The sequence below is a fragment of the Scatophagus argus genome, chromosome 4, assembly GCF_020382885.2.
Source record: "Scatophagus argus isolate fScaArg1 chromosome 4, fScaArg1.pri, whole genome shotgun sequence".
Taxonomy (NCBI): Eukaryota; Metazoa; Chordata; class Actinopteri; family Scatophagidae; genus Scatophagus; species Scatophagus argus.
Window position 1 is genome coordinate 4,800,022 of NC_058496.1, and position 20,102 is coordinate 4,820,123.

Below are 20,102 nucleotides of genomic sequence, written 5' to 3' on the forward strand. Positions count from 1 at the left end.
GAACCCGTATGAGGCAAAATAAGAGAAGTGGGGGGGCACAACTGTCGAGACTAATTTGCCTTCACATTCTCTGAGCACAGATGTCCTCTCTCTCTGTTTATTTCTCACTCTGTGGCTGTTTATCTTCCTCATGCACACCAATGTAAAATTATACAAATTGGTGTTATAAGATTAATGTTAAGTTTTCCTTTTTTAATGCCTGTTTAACTTAAATTAAGTCCTTTTTTTTTCTATCTCTCAATCTTGCTCATTTCAGCTTTCACGGTCTTCTTCTTGCAACCCAATTAGTATTTCATAAGAGGCTCATCACCTTTTCACACATATCACTGATGATTAGCCTTCTAGGATAACCTCAACAGAATAGTCTCCTGGATAGATTTAGTCAGTCTGTCAACAGGCATCAGTTCAGGGAGGATGAGACCCATGTCAAACATTACCTCTCTATTTCAGAGCCGAGGCACATCTGCCAAACGCTGTTATTGAACTGGCACTACAAGAGCGTAACCTAGCCCCCACTCCACCTCCCCCCATAAATATTAAAGGTGTATGGCTAAAAAATATTAATGTCATATTCAATCAATCATTATTACCCTAGGGGAAAATCCTGTTTGAGGTGTAGCAGCATTAGCAATTTTTAGCTTTGGAAATGTCTGGATATTTCACTTCTAAAATGTGTGTAACAATGAGCCTCCTCTCAGCTTGTCAAAATATTTTGCCTTTTGTCCTGAGGAATCTGTTCATTTCAGTGAGCTCTCTCGCAGTGATGCTGTCAGTGGCAGATCAGAAAAGGCGATGTCTCCACCTACATGTGCAAACGAAGAACTACAAGTCACAACTTTTTTTTCCCCTTCCAACCGGTGCATTTCTGAACCAGCACATAAAGTTAAGAGATCTTTTATTACTTTTACTCTAAGTGAAAAACTAAAAGTGAACACTGTCAATGAAAACAGAACTTTTGGTGAAAATCTAATGATGTTCCACTGTCGTGAAGAAAAAAATAAGCTATTTAGACCTGTCTTCTTAGATGAGACAAAATCAAATTTGTGCAATTATTTTTTTAAGACCACTAATCACCCAATGATCACTTTGTTGTTACAGTTATGAGTTAACCTTTGTGTGGCTGTAGCAATACTACCTGAAGTGTGCTATTATTACTTTTCAATTGCTTTGTTTAAAATTAGAAAATCAGTACAAGACTTTTTTTATTGATTCTCCCAAAGGGACATTTATCGTTATTTAGAAACGCTTCCCTTGAAAGGAAGAAATTACATTACTACATTTCTCTTGAGATTTAAAGCAAGTACAAGACTCCAGCCATTAACGTGACAAAATATTACTAAAGACGCTATGAAAGAAGGCTGACACTCAGAAAACTGCTGACAAAAATCCATTTTGTGTATAACTATGAAGGAAAAACAGGAGACAAACATTTCAAAGCAATCAGAGTTTGTAGATGTTATATATTTGTGAGTCTAGAGTAAATACAAAGAACATACATACCATCAAGCAAGCAAACAACATATAAACATACAAGAAAGGTATAGAAAAAGAGAATGCCTTTGACTTTTTTTTATACATTCTTATATACACTATAGGGTATTAAGATTTTACAGAATATTAAAATTGGAAGATTTTTTTCAAATCATCTGCATGTCAACACAACCCTTCAATCTCTTAAGATCTAAGAAAATTTAAAATGAGACATAATCACAAAAAGTTATGTAAGGACATCACCATATAAGCAGGAACGAGCCCGTCTGAAAGAGTGGTAGAGAAATACAGGTGTCAGTACAGGGCGTTTTTCCTTTGCTTGTGTAACTTTTGTTATGCTGCTGTTCTGGTTTGGGTAATTAAATTGTGCTGTGAGACTGTCAGAAACAAATACAGTGCTACAAAATAACTCAGGAAATACAGGAGGCTGATTATAAGATGATGTCTGATACATGTATCTTGATTATATATACCAGTCACGAGCAGTAAATTATTTTTTAGCAATGTAACACACAAAGCAAATGGTAAGCAGAATGGAATGCTTGTTATATGTGTGGATCAAAAACACAGCTATACACTATGAAAGTCTGTTTGTGTTTCCTACAAGAAAAGCAAGTTTGTGATCATTTGTCACAGTGATCTGATCCCTCCCACCAACATTCCTGCTGTATCTCAAAAGGAAATAAGTTATTTTGGTCCAGGAAAAGGTCTCTGCTGTTTTATCCAAGAAAATGAGGCTGGGTAATTTCTGCATACTTGTGAGAATATTTAGTTTTTTTGCAAAAAAACATCAAAATAGAGATTCACACTTTTTCCTATGCTTTTTACAAAACAGGGAGTCACATCTTTTCTTTATCTTTCCCCACAAAACAGTACAAAGTTTCAGTGGGAGGATAAAGGTAAAAACATGAACACATGTGAGGGGTGATGGTATCCCTGAGTGTGTGTGTGTGTGTGTGTGCTAATATGTCTCTGACTGCCTATATAGTCTCCACATAATTGGCAGGGAACAAGCCTTGACGGCCGTCTTTGCTCCACCCCCTCCACCAGGCTTTGTCCACCGTTTCCACGTCCCTGATGATGTCACCGGGTTCAAACGAGATCTCCGTTTCGTCCTCTGTGGGAACCGCAAGATAACATGGTGAAGACCCACAAATCACAGCGCAATTACTGTAAGTGGAGGCACTTTATGTGCACATGCATGGCGATTATCCTCTAAGTGGCAGCTTACCTGCTTGGTAGTCATACAGAGCTCGGACGCACATTTGCCGCTCGGCTGAAACCTGAAGTGGGGAGGAAAACGGAGTCAGAGAAAGGCTGCAATCATCAAACACGTGCATGTTTAATTAACTTCACAGAAATTCAATTCGCTCTCATATAAACTTTCTATGTATGAACATTCATTTTAAAAGACAAGGCTGGTAATAGCTAATACTATTGAGCAGCTTGCTCAAGCAACCACGTTTCACAAGGGTAAATTTTTTTTACTTTAGTAAAATTTAAATTTGCGGATATAAAAAACTTTATTAAACAAACCAGTATGATTTATCAACTTAACACACAGCAAAATAACTGCTGTATCTGTCATGTGGTGTACAAATATGAAAAAATATGCTGAGCTACAAGTATGTCTACATTTATGTTTGTATCGCCACGCCTAAGCTTGAGAAGGACAAAAAAACGTAGAAATTTACCAGTTCTCCCATGAAAACCACTGTCCCTAAGTGCTCCATAATGACTGCTTTCTGCATGAACTTTGAGCCACAACATGTGTCGGCTAATCCAGAGGGTTTGCTGCTACCTATGAATGTCAGTTGTGATGTGGAGCCATCGTATTTCCACCAACGCCAAACTGGAAACACTAACTAAAATGAAAAAGAATTTGTGTTTCCACGCTGTGATTTGGATCCTCGCCTAAATCTAAAGACTTCCTCCATGACCTGTGCTACACCCTTCCACCAAGTGGCAATCATATAAGCAAGCCAACAAACAGAAAAACATAAATATCCAAATATACATCAAAATAAAGAATAACAACAAAATTTTATATTTATGATTTGGAAAATTACTCTGCCTTTTATTGATGTGTCCCTTTTTTTAAGATTTTCATTTTCATTAAGAGAGCTTGGGGCTGAGCACCACAGACGGGGTCAGGAAGTCAGGAAGAGTATTGAGATTTAGAAAGACGGAACACATTGTTTGTTCTGGTAAGTGTTTTAATTAAGAACAGATTTTAATTAAGAACAGACTTCCATATTTGAACAGGCTTTGTGTGAGACAATAGAATACAAGCACATTTCTGCAGATACATCACCTCTTGTCCATTTTCTGAGATCTCCTGCTCCGCTAGCTCCACTGAGCTGAGATCTGTGTCAAAAGGACTCAAAGATCGCTCTGACAAAGTGAAAAGCAGAATAAATGTATTACAATATAATCACTGAATAATTCAACATTACCTACTTTTGTTTAACCTGATTTGTTGCCAAACCTATGCCATTCTGTTCCTGTGTGTCGTCCCCATTTGTGATCCAATTGGTTGACACAATGACAGTCTCTTGTTTGATTTCTTGACATAGCTGTTCAGCATCTGAAACACTGACTTGATTGTAATCTGTAACAGATTATAAAATGTAATTTTAACTCATGACATTTTGAGGGTGTCCAAATTACAGGTCACAAGAACCAAAGGGCTTACCTGTGACTGCTGACCCAGCAGGCTCAGCAGGGGCCTGACTCTCTTCTGATTGGACATTCTCCTCTCTGTGCTCCTTTGTCTCCTCTTCCTCTTGAACCTCCTCCACCTGCTCCCCCAATGACAGCTGCTCATCTTCCTGTTTTAATCCCTCCTCTTCTTCTGTTGTTGGGTCCTCCAGCAATGGAGGTTCAACTTCCTGTTTTAATCCCTCCTCCTCTTCCGTCACTGGCTCCTCCAGCAATGGAGGTTCAGCTTCCTGTTTTAATCCCTCCTCCTCTTCCGTCACTGGATCCTCCAGCAATTGAGGTTCAGCTTCCTGTTTTAATCCCTCCTCCTCTTCCGTCACTGGCTCCTCCAGCAATGGAGGTTCAGCTTCCTGTTTTAATCCCTCCTCCTCTTCCGTCACTGGCTCCTCCAGCAATGGAGGTTCAGCTTCCGGTTTTAATCCCTCCTCCTCTTCCGTCACTGGCTCCTCCAGCAATGGAGGTTCAGCTTCCGGTTTTAATCCCTCCTCCTCTTCCGTCACTGGCTCCTCCAGCAATGGAGGTTCAACTTCCTGTTTTAATCCCTCCTCCTCTTCCGTCACTGGCTCCTCCAGCAATGGAGGTTCAGCTTCCGGTTTTAATTCCTCCTCCTCTTCCGTCACTGGCTCCTCTAGCAATGGAGGTTCAGCTTCCGGTTTTAATCCCACTTCCTCCTCCATCACTGGCTCCTGCGTTGACGAAGGCTCAGCTTCCTGCTTTAATCCTTCTTCCTTGTTGCCCTTCTCCTGCTCCTCCTTCTTTTCTTCCTCCTCTTGCTCCTGCTCCTCTGCCTCAATCTGGACCGGTTCTGTAGTAACTGCACAAGGCTGTGGTTGTGTCACGGCCATATTTTGCTCATGCTCCTCTTCATCCTCTTCCTCATCCTCCTCCACCAGTACGGTCTGTACTTTGTAGCCAATGTCTGAGACCAGCTCAGCATGCACATGAGTTGCTGCAATGAGGTCTGTTGATTGGAAATTAATATTGTTTAAAAACACAGTTGATTATTTGATAAGCTCACATGTAGTAAAATGAAGGCTGTGCATTTCTGTGGCAGAAAAACTGAACTATAAAGAATGCAAAAGCCCCATTCTCTCTGTACACATTACTGTTGAACTTGGCATGACTAACATATGTGGTACATGTGGTTGCTATAGGAATATTTAATTGTGACTGGACTGTAAAAATATTCTGAGCTCTGTCATTTCAACAAGTCACTGATTCATAGTGCCTGGCCTGCTTTACACAGTCTGGAGTATGAGAGGTAGTTTTTGGCAAAAGTATCTAAGTCACTTTAGCCTGTAATAAAATTTTTAGCAACCAACATTTAATGTCAAACAATTCATGTCTTTGGCAAACAAATGAGTAATAAGCAGAGTAATGCACTCTTATTGCATCGGCACTTGGAATGGGCATATTTTAGTTTTGTCTTTGAGAGAACGAGACCTTCTAATTTAATGACACCGTATCCTCGGCTGTGCTGTTTCTCCCTACCTGTGTTTGGTTGTGGTCTTTCTGGAAGAGGAGCTGTTGGAGGCTGTGGAGCTAGAACAGACTCAAAGCAGAAGTTTGAGTGCTCTGACTGGATTGGGGTGTTTGGGGGGGAGGCAGGCAGAGCCTCTGCATGTGACTGAGAGGGGTTGTTTTTTACTAAAGCGGAGGACAAGGAAGCCAAGAGACTAGGGGAGGCGGGAGGTGCGGAAGGTTCTGTGGGTGATGGGAGTTTGTGCTCGACAAAAGCCTGAACTTGATCGTTAGTTTGCTGAACACTGGGCAGGGCTGAGACTGGAGGGGAAGGCCGAAAAGGTGAAGTGGGGGGTGACATGGGGGCTCTGGGCCTTTCAGAAGAGGTGACAGGGTGGAAATCAGGGCTCATGGGGGGAGACATGGCCCGGTAGAGAGGAGAGGGAGGAACCCGTGAGAAGGGGGAAACCAGGGGCGAACTGTGAGGGGAGGATGCTGTGCTTTCTTCTGCTTTAGAGAAGATGAAGGCTGTGTCTGTCAGGCTGCGCTGGTATCGTCTGAACGGTTTGCCTGGAGAGGAAGAAAAAAAGTTTGTGAGAAGAATGAAAATGTCAGACTGCATGCACTGAAAACCAGGGCTGATTATTTGTTTCAACAAGCTCGTCTGGACCTTCAAGTGAATGCACGGTAGCATCACTCTGTTCATGCTCACACCCAGCGTACGCACCAGTGCGGGAGGATCCAGGGCTGGTGGGACTTAGCGATGATGATGATGACAGCTGCCTGAAGAACTCCCTGGGGTTCATGGAGCGTTGGGACACTAATGCTGCTGCTTCCTACAGATCAAGTAACATAGAGAAGGTGCAAGTAATTGAAATGATTAAACAAACTTATCTTGTTGAGTTTTTAGAGCAGGTTTCATGAAAATCAATAATACAATGACACGTGTGGCCCATTTAGGTATTTAACAAAGTGCTAATTCAAAGCAGTATTAAGTCACGTTAACTGTATCGGTTTTTAGTAGACATATAGAGTAACTTACTGCTGCTTTCTCTATGGACTCACTCCTTCTAAGACGAGCCCTCATGTCTTCCTCGTGTTCCCTCTGCTGCTGCTCCTGTCAGTGCAGAAACAAGGCAGCAATCATATTTACATATTCACACACACATTTTAATGCTTCTGATCTCTTCATTTAAAATAGAACTATTTGAAAAGGTAGGTGACACAACGCTTGAGACTTGTGGAACGTCACTGTTTTGACATTTAGCTGTAATTAAAGATACAGAAATCTGTGCCCACTCTGAATATGACAGCCACCGGCAACTGCTGACACAAAGCAATACCTTGCAAGTTAATGCAAACCCTGCACTACACACACACATACCCTAACCTGTCACAAATATAAACATGCTGTAAGCAGTCTGTACTCATAACCCAGCTCTGAGACAGACTCAAGTTAAAGCCAGGGGTAACTCTGTAACCCTGGTGAGGAAGGCCTGACAAAACATGGTCATATGCAAAGCCCACATCCAGACAGGAGATTTTGTTTTTATTCTCATCTACAATAACATCTGGTATATGTGCCCTATTTTGAGCAACCATTCACATAAAAAGTTCATGAAAAGTTCATTTTTTTGGTCTTCGGGTATAAAATGACAAAGTTATTAATCACATAATTCTTTAAATATCTCATCATAAAAAATCCATCAATTTAAGGAATCAATTAAAATCAGCACATCAGCAGATGCTGTAGCTGACAACTGTGTTCAACAGGTCACTTATGATAGTGATAAGATAGATTAAGAGAATGTCTTCAGAAACAATTACAAACCAAAGGGTCCATGTTGCCACTAGGCAAAGGGACATTTTTCACAGTGAAAAACTATGAAATCCTTGCAGGATAAAGACATCTTTTGACTCACCCATCTTGATTTCTCCCTCCTGCGCAGCTCTTCTTCCTGCTCTGCTTGTTTTCTTCTGTGAGACAGAAAACAAATAAAACAACACTACTAATCATTGTTATCCAAAAAAAAAAAACCCAAAAAACATTATCCAAAACACAATGCACGCTCGTTGTTCTTTCAGTTCATTAAAGATACAGCCGCTGGAGTGCACTATGGACAGCAAACAGACATTGTTCTCACCTCTGCTCTTCAATCATCTGTAGCTTCTCATTCATCTTTCTGTCTCTCTCTTCTGCATCCCTCCGTTCCTTTAAAATTCTTTCTCTCTCAAGCCGCCGTCTCTCCTCTAATGCCCGTCTCCTCTCCTCTTCTTTCCTCTCTTCCTCTTCACGCTGACATACACAAAGGGAAAACAAGGGGAGATTTTATTAATGTAAGTTTTACTTTCAAATCAAAAATATCTCTCTTCAATAGCTTTACAAATATGGATTGCAGTAAACATCCAAACTCCATTTTAGAAGCTACTTTCTCATACCTCTGCACGTGCCCAGAAGGATTCTCTGTTTATAAATCTCATCTCCATTGCAGCATTAGTTTTTCTGTAGTTTGTACCCTATAAGAAAAACAAAGGAATAATTGGAGGAAAAATTCTTAAACTTTCCAGTGTCTCATATGCAAGCATTTTTATGCCACTGTATTATACTATAACATTTTCAGTAACTTAAACCTCAAATGCCACATTATTATACTAGTTTCATGAGCATGACTAAATAAACATACTCGAAGCAAAAATAAAACACTGAAGAAACTGTGGAAAACCTACAAAAGAAATATATCCTGTGAACTGTGTCACAATGCGTGTGCATTAGTCTCTGTCTCCATCTGATGGTCAGATCAGGTATTGCAAGCGACTCACCACCAATTCCTCCTTGTCAGCACTCCTGGAGCTCCTTCTCACCCACTGAGCAGGAGTGTGGGCCTGAGCCTTGCTGAGCTCTGCCCTTATCTTCTCCTCTGTCACATCCTCCACGTTCTCTGCACTGATGAACACGTGTGCTTCCTGAAACATGGAGGGCAGGGGATGAAAAAGAGACGGCAAGTCAAGTAAAACAGATGTGAATTTAATCCACCCATACATGCTTTACTGTAGCCACACACACACACACACACACACACACACACACACATACACACACAGCCACACAAAAAGTCCAAAAATCCATACACTAGTACACACAGTCCCTCGGTGGTTTTCTCTTGGTCTGAATTGGAGCTATGCAAAGCTGGAGCCAAACAGTTGTGCAACTGTTTCACTTATAAGGATTGTACAAACAAGAGAACAAAAATACTCCCTGGCTTTAGTGTGAGGACAGGAATGCATGGGTTTGGATGATTCGTGGGGAAAAAGGGTGTGAAAGCATGTGACTAAGCAAAAAGGTAGAAAAGTATTGCTCAATACCTGAAAGTTGAACTTGAGGGAAATTTCAAAATATGAAAAAAGACAGACCATATTCAATATCCATATACCAAAACATAGTCTTCCACAGCTGCTATTTCTGTGGAACTGAGTATATGCACGTACATAGATACTGTACAAACATCTGTATGTGGCCAGGACCTCAGCATGATTTCCATGGAGACTAAGTCCAAGCTTGTTGATGGAGGGCAAGGTCTGTGAGTCCCTGACAGGAATCCACGGCTTTATCTGAGTGACAACACTGACACTGACACTGAACAGAGAGTTCAATGCACCCTATAATACATGTCAGTACAGTGTATAATCCATATCACTCTAGCTGTCACTGCCAACTGCACACACACAGACCGGACAAGGAGTCCACAGTGCTGCCATAGATGCTGGGAAAATAATGGAAACAGACAGAACCACAAAGTACAGAAAAAGCTCTCAGGAGCATAGTGCACTGTTTGTTTCTGTGTTGCCCAATGCTGACACCAACCCTGCATCCTCATGTCGTGGTATTCATTATTATATTTAATTATAGAAGGTAAAAAATACTGCCAGGGTTAGTGCTGCTATCATTCATATAAGAAATGTGCTCACTTCATATGAAGCAGGGCAAATGGATATTATTAAACACACAGACCAACAACCTCACTGAAACAAGCAACACAACAACTTGCCCTCACGTCACACCTCTTTTCATAAGACAACACGGCCGGAAGTCATTCAACAAAACAACACCATGTTTCATTTGAGATTAAATCAAGCCCCTCCCGTCCTGTCTGTCTCTCACCTTCACCTCATTGCTCTTTTCCTTCTTCTTTCCTCCTGTTTTAGCCCCATAACGTGTTTTGCTACACAAGAAATAACTTGAAGAAAGCTTTAAGAATTGACTCTTTCCATGTGAGTTCACATGTGTCATTATCAGCCCCATCTACGCCCTGGATATTGTCATAATGGCCAAGTGGGATGTTGTGTGTGAATCATCTTTTATGTGGCAGTGATGACCTTGACAGTGAAAACCTGCTATGGCTATGGGGGAAAATAACCTCTCTGGGAGGAAAAAGAGCCCAAGGTGATGTGACAGGTTGAGAGTTACCAGCTCAACATAATTGAGCTCAACTGTCTGCTCTGGAAGCTTACTTCTTCACACAGTCTCTCTCGCTCTCCTACTCAGGAGTTTCTCAGACTGGAGAAGCAAGTAGGTGGATGTGGGGATACTCAAGTGTGGGTCACTTATGATACATCTTGAAATTAAATCTTCTGAATTTAGATTTTGTTACATTCTCAGCTAAATAGTTACTATTTTGAAAACATTTCATTTCATTTTAGGTGTAGTATAAGATGATTCATGAACATTAAGACCATTCTCGTTGCATTAACAGCGTATTATGGCATTTGTAAATTGTAAAGCTCCTCAGCTTAAATCAGACTGAAGGGGCTACAGAGGACAATGCTGAATGATATTAGTGTCAGCTCTCAGGTGAGCATCAGGGCAAGATGACAGATTTGAATGACCTTGTGCTTAAGGGTTCTAAGTCATGTGAACATCTCATATAATTCCTTATTTATAACAGAAGCGCTGTTCTGTTGCAATCCAAATCTCCTGCTCCACCTTAAAAGTCATCAGTCTTCCATGTGGCCAAATATGATTATGCTTATAATACACTGGATTAATTGTTAGGTGGCTTTTCTAAATTTAAAAGTTACAAAAGAAACGCCCATATTTTACTACCCTTTGTCACGTCTGACTACTGGCCTACTCATATAACTGCCTTCTCATCTCCTCCAGTGTAATGCTCACAGTTTCAACATATAATGCCCCAAAACACACACACACACACACACACACACACACACACACACACACACACACACGCACACACACACACGCACACACAGCCCTTCTGACTCAACATTATTCTGGTCTTATTCCAGTGGAAATTTAGAACAATGGAAACATCTGCACCCTATTCATATTTTAGCTTTCATAACTTTCAAAACATAACACCACACTGGAGTACAGTATGTAACATATCCAAATCTGCTGCAGACTCGCCTTGACAAAACCCCCTCACTGCCAGCTGGGACATGCAGCATAGCAAGCCAGAAAGACAAAAAAAACTAACAAAGTGCCAAGGGAAATTCTAACTAACGCCATCCAAGGCAATGAAAGCCAGTCTTACAAGAAAACAAGTAAATTCAGCCTCCAATTATTATCATCAGTATGTATGTAGGTTATCTAAGTAGATCTGTTTGCCGGTCATTGTACGGTCAAGTAAGAATTTAGCTAAAAATGAGGACTGTTTAAGACTTCCGCATCTTGTTTGTTTTGTGCTAGCTGTAAAATAAAACCCTAACCTGCAAAGGTAAAGTGGGAGCACATGAGCTCCATATGAGCACTGAGTGATGCCGGTTCTGTGACTGTGGTTAAGATGTGTGACATTAGTGGAAAAAGTTTTCTTATTCTTTACTTTTAATTGTGAAAAAACATCAAAAGAAGAAGGCCCACGCTGATTTGATTTGGATACCGTAAGGACTCATGTAACACTACTATTAGGATCAGTACCTACATACTTAGTTCCTGAAACAAATCGGTACAATAATCAATCCATCCACTAATCATTGAGGGACTCTAGTGTGAATAGTTTCCTGTGTATTTATTCTTTTCGAATGCACATCCTTCCCTTATCCTTGCATGCTTTGCACCCTCTATATACTGTTTGCTGCTGTAACACTGTAATTTCCCAGTTATGGGTCTAATGAAGGATTATCTTATCTTATCTTATCTTATCTTATCTTAAGCATGAAGTGTTGAGCAATGGAAAAACAAACATTCTTTTTCTGAAAGAGAACAACAGTTGGGTCTTGATTTAAAATAGATCGTGTCTCTTCCTTGTTCTGTCGTGTTCACAGAGAAGTGGATCAGGAGTCACAGCAGTGGCCACAGGTGAATTTCATCGCCCTGTCTGACCGTCAGTGTGTATTTGTGTGTGTGTGCATGTTTGCTAAGGTTAAAGTTCACAATTCTCCCACAACAGACAATTTTCTTCACTCTATGCCATATTGACCATGTAATCATTTTTCTAAAATTTTGAAATCCCACATGAAAACGTACAGAGGCCCAAGGGTGATCGCACACATGCACACAGGGGTCAGAGGCTTTCATACAGTGACTCACAAAATCCCACCATCAACATTCACTGTTTAAAAAATAAGCGACAAAAAACAGCAAACATTCCACAGATGCTTCTGCAGTTGCCTGGGTGATGCCTTTATATGGAAACTAGTAAACCTGGGGGTCAGCTGCACCTCTACTAGTAAGACTGACACTAAATAAACACAGTTTGAGGGCACAGATGGAGAGGAGAAGTTACCACCAACAGGGTGATGGAAGGAGTTTTTCACGTGCACCTGAATCTCAAAAATATCCAAACGTTTCTCGATTCTCTATTTCTTCCACTTCCTCTAATATCACCGCTTGAGTTTGTGATGTGACTTCAGATTGCACTGCAAACAATGGAGCTTTCAACCCAAAAACTCAGCTGCCACCCCCAACCCGTGTAAGGCAGATACGCCAATTTAACACAGGACCAAGGCTGCAATAGAACAGGAAGTGGACTGAGGACAGGAAATTCTCAAAACAATACAAAGTAAACGAACATGAGTAAATATAGAGTTTGTGAGGACAAAGTCTGGAGTCCAGGGGTAAAGAAAACAAAACAGGACACCATTTTTCTTCTCCATTTCAGGGATTTTGGAAAATAAAAAATATAACAAGTATAATGTTTACAGTGTTTTCATATACTGCTTCTGCCCATCCTCAATGCCAAAAATGTGCCAGCCAAGGTCATCTTTACCACAGTTTAGCAGAGAAAATAAATAGAGCAGATAAACTATTGAATGGAGTGCACATTAGCACATCAGGTCCAAAGTTTAGTGACAAGTGATTAAGCACAGCTCAATCTACTGCACCTTGAAGAAGGTTTTGATGGCTGGGATGTGGCTGGCACATTCCTTCCTTCGGTAGTCCTCCACATTTTGGCCGACCTGCGGACAAAAACAGGATGTAGACACTTACATTCAGATCATACCTCTCTCAGAGGAGACTAAAAAAGCAGTAAGAGGAAGTGAGACTGAGGAACAAAAGGATTCACATTGCTGTAGCTGAGTCTAATCTGCATTTCACAAAAATGACCACTCAGACTCACTGATAACATAAAGAGGCAAATCTCATTTCGGAGTGCGTTTAACAGCATATCGACGTAGAATGCGGCCTTATCGAGCTGTCTAGCGGCAATCTGCTTGTTTATAACAACTCTGTGTAAAAAACAAAACAACAGTCTGTCACATAACTATCTGACAAATATCAGACATTAAACTCAAATGAGGGGTACTGCACTGTCTGCCTGCCCTGTGATTCATGAGCTTTTGTGTTACAGTGACATAACGCCTCAAACATTCTCACACCATTTTCCCACGTGTCAGATGCCAAATATGTCTGTGTCAAAACAGGACCATACAATGTGAATAACACCAGTACCTTAGGTTTTTCTCAACAGCATTTCACAGATTAACGAGTAGATTATTCTGTATGTGACCACTTAAGATGTTAAACCCGTTATCTCAGAACTGCCCTGTGACTTTGCTGTGTGAATGCAAGTCTGTGGGCCTTTATTTGCATACCTGCTAGTGTCACATGTATAAGCAAAGCATGTGTCTTTGGGTAATTTGTGTTGCTGTTTCTTTAATATTTTAGGCTCGTGCTTACAGGCTTACAGAGCTAAGATCCATGAGCCTGTCTGCCACTCACCCAGCTGATCATAGCAATCCGGGGGCCACCTGTCTCCATACTTCCCACTTTGCACAGTCCATATTGAGGCTTGGAGATGTGAAATTTCCCTGCCAGCTCTGCGACACCACCCGCTGTCAGAAAGAGACAGACATCGGGAGAAGATCGAGGGAACAAGGGAAGAAGAGGAAAAATGACAGAAGAGTTTGACGACAAAACAGCAAATTTGTAAGAATGTTTGAATATTCTCTAAATGCAAGAGGCATATGAGAGTTTGGCTTACCTCCTGAGTCAGCCAGTTTGAGCTTGTTGCTGAACCCATCATATGCGAATATTGCCCTGTGGACACACAGACACACACAGAGGTCAGCCGATGAGAAATGTGAGACATGACAGACACTCTTGTAATGCTGAATGTTCCAGAAAATGTGCACAAGAAGACATAACACAGGCACACACACATGCATAGCCAGATGTTTTAATGCACATGCTTTGTCTAAACTGTAAAAACATCCCCTACAGTGCAAAGCATCTCTACAATGCACCAACAAAAATCAATTCTCTTTAACTGTGACTCATGTTCACTTTTATTCCTTCCTCCTGTCATGCTCTTGTTTCACACAGGCCTTGACAGTACATGTGTAAAACAGGAAGGCACTTGGCAGCACAATAATGTCCATTCATAGTGCCTGTCTCATTTTGAATGTGATACAAATGCAATGGGTGCTGCTCACAGCCACAGGGTTTATGACATTTTGCAGGTGAAAACCTGTCCCACCGCACCCTTCAGTCAGTCAAACTGCAGGTCACTGTGGCAACCCAACAACTCAGGATGTGTTTCCACGAGACCACTGCGATACAACTCCAGTACCGAACAAACTAAGTGCAAAGTTACTGTCTCGAGATGGCAGTAAACATCAATGCAGTTTTAGCTTTGGGGTCGAATCCTCAAGGCAGAAATGTGTGACTTCATGCTTGAGCAAAATGAGGCCAAAAGACCAATAAGATTCTTAGTTTGGTACTTATTATTCTATGCATTTTCTGTGCTGTTATTTATTCCTCTATTTCAAAATGATCCCAATAAGCTATTTGACATGACATGTATCTAACGTAATTCTGATTTATTTGTGTTTTGAAGGACAGCTAGGGGTAAACGTGTGTGTGAGTGTAAGTGACTTTATCAGGTGGCCTGCAGAGAGAAGAACTGTCAAAGTTTTATAGGACTGTGTGTGTGTGTGTGTATGTGTGTGTCTGACAGCACGTCTGTGTAGTTCTGTGTCTGTAGGACTCTTGAGGTTGTGTCAATAACATCTGGAGCTGGCTAGCGAGAGCATAAGGCCATGAACAGCTATTACAATGGGCCAAAGGTGAATGGTCTGTGTGTGTGTGTGTGTGTGTGTGTGTCTGTCGGGAGGAGGGAGTGAGTGAGGGGTGGATGGAATGAGACAAAGAGAGGGAGAGAAAGAAAGAAAGTATTAGTCAAAAAATGTTTTGACCTACTTTACAAGATCTCTAGTGAAAACAACAGCAGTTTGGCACACAGGCTGACAGCAGGCCAGCTAACTCAGTTAGCATTTCTGAATCACTCTGTTATTTTTTCCTCATCACAACAAGTCTCTGTCTTTCCAAAGAACAAAGAGCGACAAAAGTCAGTCAGTATGTGTGCGTGCATGTGTGTGTGTGTAAGAGAGAGTGTGTGTGTGCTAAGGACACAATGACCATATTGTGCACCCAACTGAGCATGCTGAATGTTGGCGCTGTATGTGAGGAGGCAGGCTGATGCTGATTTCAGATTTATTTTAATGTTTATATTGATGACAGGTGTTTCTGCCAAGATCTTTTGGTTTGATCTGTTTGTCATCGGGATAAAGGGGAAACACTACTGTTCTGAGCACGTAGCATATACGCAGGAAAAACCCTTTAAATCTGTTTCAACTGATGAAGCAGATACAAAAATGATTTTTTTTCTTTCAGCAACATTGAAAGATAGACACTTTGGCCTCAGCAGCTGCTCGACTGCTCTCCATCAGGGAGCTAATCCAGTAGTACAATACACAACAAATGATCCAACGAAAGATTAAAAGCGCCAGCTGCAACGGCAGAGAGGCAGAAAGGAATAACAGTGTGATGAGCGGAGGACAGTTTGAATTAAGTATTTTTAAATGCACTCACACAGCACAAACGTATCAGCAATTGCTGGTTGTTGGGTTGACGATAGCCAGTTGAAAAATGTTAACACATCCCCCAACTCTAACTGATGGCAGGAATCGTCTCATGTAGCCTTCACATCTAGCACTTGGGGACAGTGGTTACATCACCACAACTGCAACAACACTTTGCTGAAAATGCAAAATGTGAGCAAAAGACTCAAGAGACATTAAGGAAAAATCTTCAAACTTTGCTGAGATGAGGCTTAGGCTTCGCTATAGTTTTGAAAATATATAGTACCTAGTGGCTGCACTTGCCCATTTGCATATCGTAGACATGTGCATTCAAGTAGCCTTCTGGTTAAATAAGATTTCACTAGACTATAATGCAGTTCATGGAAACATTCTCTCAGCGCTCCCCGGCTTTACGTGAGCCTTGTGTCGCCTGGATCATTCACATATCTCTTGAGGAATTAGCCCAAGAACAATAACAACAACAACAGAAACAGCTCAGTCCACTCCGTCGTTAGCCTTATCAGCATCCAGAGCTTAGACACGAATCCATATTTACCCTTGGTCCTCATGACATTCCTAAAGGTCAGCATTTACAAGCAGTCAAGGTCAAAGGTCACGGCGCCTCTGAAGGAGTCTTAATTGCATGCGCAAATTCTCCACCCACAAGGCACAGGCTTGCACATCAGGATACGTAGTGCTGTGGGACATTCTTTGTTCTGCCTAGGCTTTCACTTCGGTGGAGTTCACAAAGATCCTCTTTTCAGGCATCTTTCTCCTCAGGACTTTACTCGATCGTTGATGTTAACGAGGCTTAAGGGTTTGCACATGCAATGACAGGCAGAAGATAAGAAATGGTCAATAGAATCTGTTTCAGAAAAACAACAAATACTATCAGGATGCAATTCCTTTAATAAACTTAAGAGAAAGCGTTTGGAAGAGTCATCTCTCTCCTCTTTTCTGCCTTGAGAAAACGTCTGGCACAATAAATTTTATTGAGCAGATCGAGTTATCGCGAATCTTTGTCCACTTTTTCAGAAAGTCTCACTTTAAGGACTATTCCTGCCTGTGCCTGTTCTATGCCAATGCAAGAAATCCTTGTTGGTGACATGAACAGAATGGATCATTTTTTGCCACTGTCATAAACAAGAATTTGTTCTTAGTGTCCTGCCTGGTTAAACAAAGGTCAAATAATAAAAATACAATAAAATAAAATGCATGCAATACACAATACAATACATGCAAGATTTCACAGTTTTGGGTATTACATGCTTTTTAAACTGTGTAATGTACTGTGACAGAGCCTAACGTCAAAGCCTGCGGTAAACCACGGACTGATACTCTGGATGTGCCAGTAGTGCAGTGCAGTGAGTGTGGAGGGACAGTTCTCCTTCTAAAGTTCACATTACAAGTGTATATGCCGCTGAAGTTTCCTGAGCAAGACAATTCATCCAAAAGCACTCTAATGGTTAGCTGATCCATGGTGTTCCACATCCGAGTCAGCCAATTGAATTCCCCTCATGCTCTTTCTTTGTCGTTGTAGTAGCAGCAGGGGGCAGCCGTGGCCTAGAGGTTGGAGAAGCGGCTTGTGATCGGAGGGTCGCTGGTTCAATTCCCCCACGAGTGATTAATGCAAAAAATTCTCCCCCCCTCCATTAGCCAGCTGATGTGCCCTTGAGTAAGGCTTAACCCCACGGGCACTTGATGCAGCCCACTGCTCCTGTGTGTGTAATTACACTGCATGTAATTTGGTGGGTGTTGCATGTGTGTTCAACTCAGGATGGGTCAACTGCAGAAGACAAATTCAGTGTGTGTATGTAAAAATATATACTGCCAATAAAGTGATTCTTAATTCCTCTTAATTTTAAATTAGTAGTAGAAAAAACTTTCCTTACAGAGCAGCTCGACCCCCATTCCTTCATACATGTAGGCTTCCTGAGAGCTACACTGACTGATGAGAAAAACAGACGCTCTTGTGTCTGTACTCCAGCCCACCTTCAAACTCAGCCAGCTATGACCTCAGCTCTGAGAGGGTGGAGAAGAGAAGAGAAAAGAAAGAGAAAGAGAAAGGGACGAGACATTTATAAATGTAGGGGAAGAGGCCACCATTAAGGGGAGTGAGGAGCATGAACAGGGGAGAGGGTGAGGCAAAGAGAAGAAAAAACAATGATGGCAAAATATGATCAACTTCTTTAAAGTAATTAACAGTCATTCACCTCAGAGCATACAGTACATATACACAGACATGCACTCAAACAATGATGACACCCACACCCACACATGCACAGACAGTATACTATAAGCTCGAGCCAGTAACAATTGAAATTGTTTATTTTGGACTACCAGAGCCACTGTGTTACTGCCAAACATGCAGAGTTCTACCATTTCAAGATGAGCATAACAGAGGCAGATGGTGAGCTGTGCTGCTGGAGAAGGCCTTGTTTTCACTTATCCTGGCGTTCCACCACACCAGGCTGAAGTAAGTAAGCGGGAAATACTTAAGCACAATGTACACACTTCTCTTGTATTCTAATTTCTGAAGAGACTTTTGCAGTTTTGTCTCAATGCTCACAGGGGATGCATTTCATTGTACTTGTGCACTGTAATTCAATACGAAAGAGCAAAATGAACTCATGACAATATATTTTGCTCCCAAGAACCAATAACCATTTCTCATATTCCTTGTTCACTTCACCATCTTTTCTCTCTCCATATATTCTGCTGATATCTCCTCATCATTACTTATTCATTATTCTGACCCCTGTCTCCTACAACACATATTTCTTTCCCTCCTACTTTAAACCCTGTAGCACAACATACCTCTTTCACAAATCGAAGCAATATCTCATCCTCATCTTTCCCCCCCCTCGACTCCACACTTCCTACCCTCTGTGTCTCTCTCTGACAGGAAGAGCTTGTGGGCTCAAAGGTCATTTATTCATTCCATCTTTGCCAGTGGGGGAGATATGAGAGATTTGCAGCTATGCGTGCTGTTGCGATATGATAAACTGCACATGAAGAGAAAGATATGAGAAAATGGATGAGAGGCTGGAAGCTCCCACCAGATTTCACTGCCCGGAATAAGCTCTCCATCAGATCGTTCTTCCGCTCCTTCTTCGCTTGCTCTTCCTCTTCCACATATTGCACACACCTCCCCAGCGGTCCCGCTGACTCTCATAAAATGCTTGTAAAGACCTGAGATTTTAGCAGGGCCGTCTTTTGAATGGTGATATTTGTCTTTTCATTAAAAACACATTTCCACAAGCTTCCTCGTTTTCATGCCGTTTTACATAAGAATGTTTTTTTCTCCACTCCCCCCCTCAGGCCCCCAACTTCTTACTCTTGGCTCAAAGCTGACCTGGGCTCCCAGTGCTATTTTTAGCCTGTCTCTCTGTCTACCTCTCTTTCTGTGTTGGAGTGGGGAGCTCAAGAGACGTCCCCACAGCGCACAAAGCTCATTTCCTCTCTCCAAACATGGGAAAAAAAAAAAAAGTCCAGCCAGACTTCTCCACCCTACCCCCCCCCACTGTCCGGCATGTTACTCATATAGTGTCCATGTGGCGACCCCAGTGCTACACGCATTCCTCCATCCGTCTGGACGGCAGAGACATATGGAGGTTTATTGAGAAATGTGAGTTAGAGAGGGGAAGTGACGGCATTACAGCCTGATGGAGAATTAGAGCTAAAGAATAGGAAAAAAGAGAGAATGGCACTACATTTGTCTGCCTTGTGGGGTGGTGCAATGCATTTTATGGTCCTGCATCATTGTATGCGTCAGACTGTCCAACATGACCCACAATCCCCAGTCCTTAAAAAAGTGATCCTTTCTGTCTTTGGCTCATCAAGTGATGAAACATGAATGTCAAAACAACTGCTGAGGGATGGTGATTATGTGAACACCTGTCTGTACTTATTAAGCGTACCACAACAGAGTTGATCCGGACCAATTCGAAGAAAGAACAACAGAGAGTGAGAAACAATGTGATGTGTGTGATTGGTGCAGAGGATTCAGTCAGGTGGCCTGCAGGGGGAGTGGGATATAACCAATGTAATCACCACAGACCAAACAACAGGGCTGCTTAATAAGAGCTACTGACAAGACGGGATAAAAA

General features: G+C 41.7%; 1 protein-coding gene across 2 annotated transcripts in view; it reads right to left on the bottom strand.

Annotated features, from left to right (window-relative positions):
• Positions 1 to 1,440: 1,440 nt before the first annotated feature.
• Positions 1,441 to 20,102, bottom strand: part of si:dkey-40c11.2 (drebrin) — a 29,989-nt gene continuing 11,327 nt past the window's right edge. The window contains exons 2-16 of one of the 2 annotated variants that reach the window (XM_046387012.1): positions 14,115 to 14,170; positions 13,853 to 13,965; positions 13,015 to 13,089; positions 8,494 to 8,637; positions 8,113 to 8,190; positions 7,818 to 7,969; positions 7,596 to 7,650; positions 6,716 to 6,790; positions 6,401 to 6,509; positions 5,704 to 6,243; positions 4,199 to 5,173; positions 3,980 to 4,105; positions 3,806 to 3,885; positions 2,723 to 2,774; positions 1,441 to 2,608 (exon numbers count right to left, since the gene is read on the bottom strand). In XM_046387012.1, coding sequence (XP_046242968.1) covers positions 2,472 to 2,608; positions 2,723 to 2,774; positions 3,806 to 3,885; positions 3,980 to 4,105; positions 4,199 to 5,173; positions 5,704 to 6,243; positions 6,401 to 6,509; positions 6,716 to 6,790; positions 7,596 to 7,650; positions 7,818 to 7,969; positions 8,113 to 8,190; positions 8,494 to 8,637; positions 13,015 to 13,089; positions 13,853 to 13,965; positions 14,115 to 14,170 — 2,767 coding nt within the window. In that variant the 3' untranslated portion in view covers positions 1,441 to 2,471. Of the gene's footprint in view, positions 2,609 to 2,722; positions 2,775 to 3,805; positions 3,886 to 3,979; positions 4,106 to 4,186; positions 5,174 to 5,703; positions 6,244 to 6,400; positions 6,510 to 6,715; positions 6,791 to 7,595; positions 7,651 to 7,817; positions 7,970 to 8,112; positions 8,191 to 8,493; positions 8,638 to 13,014; positions 13,090 to 13,852; positions 13,966 to 14,114; positions 14,171 to 20,102 lie in introns of both variants that reach the window. The other variant, XM_046387011.1, reaches the window with a different exon arrangement.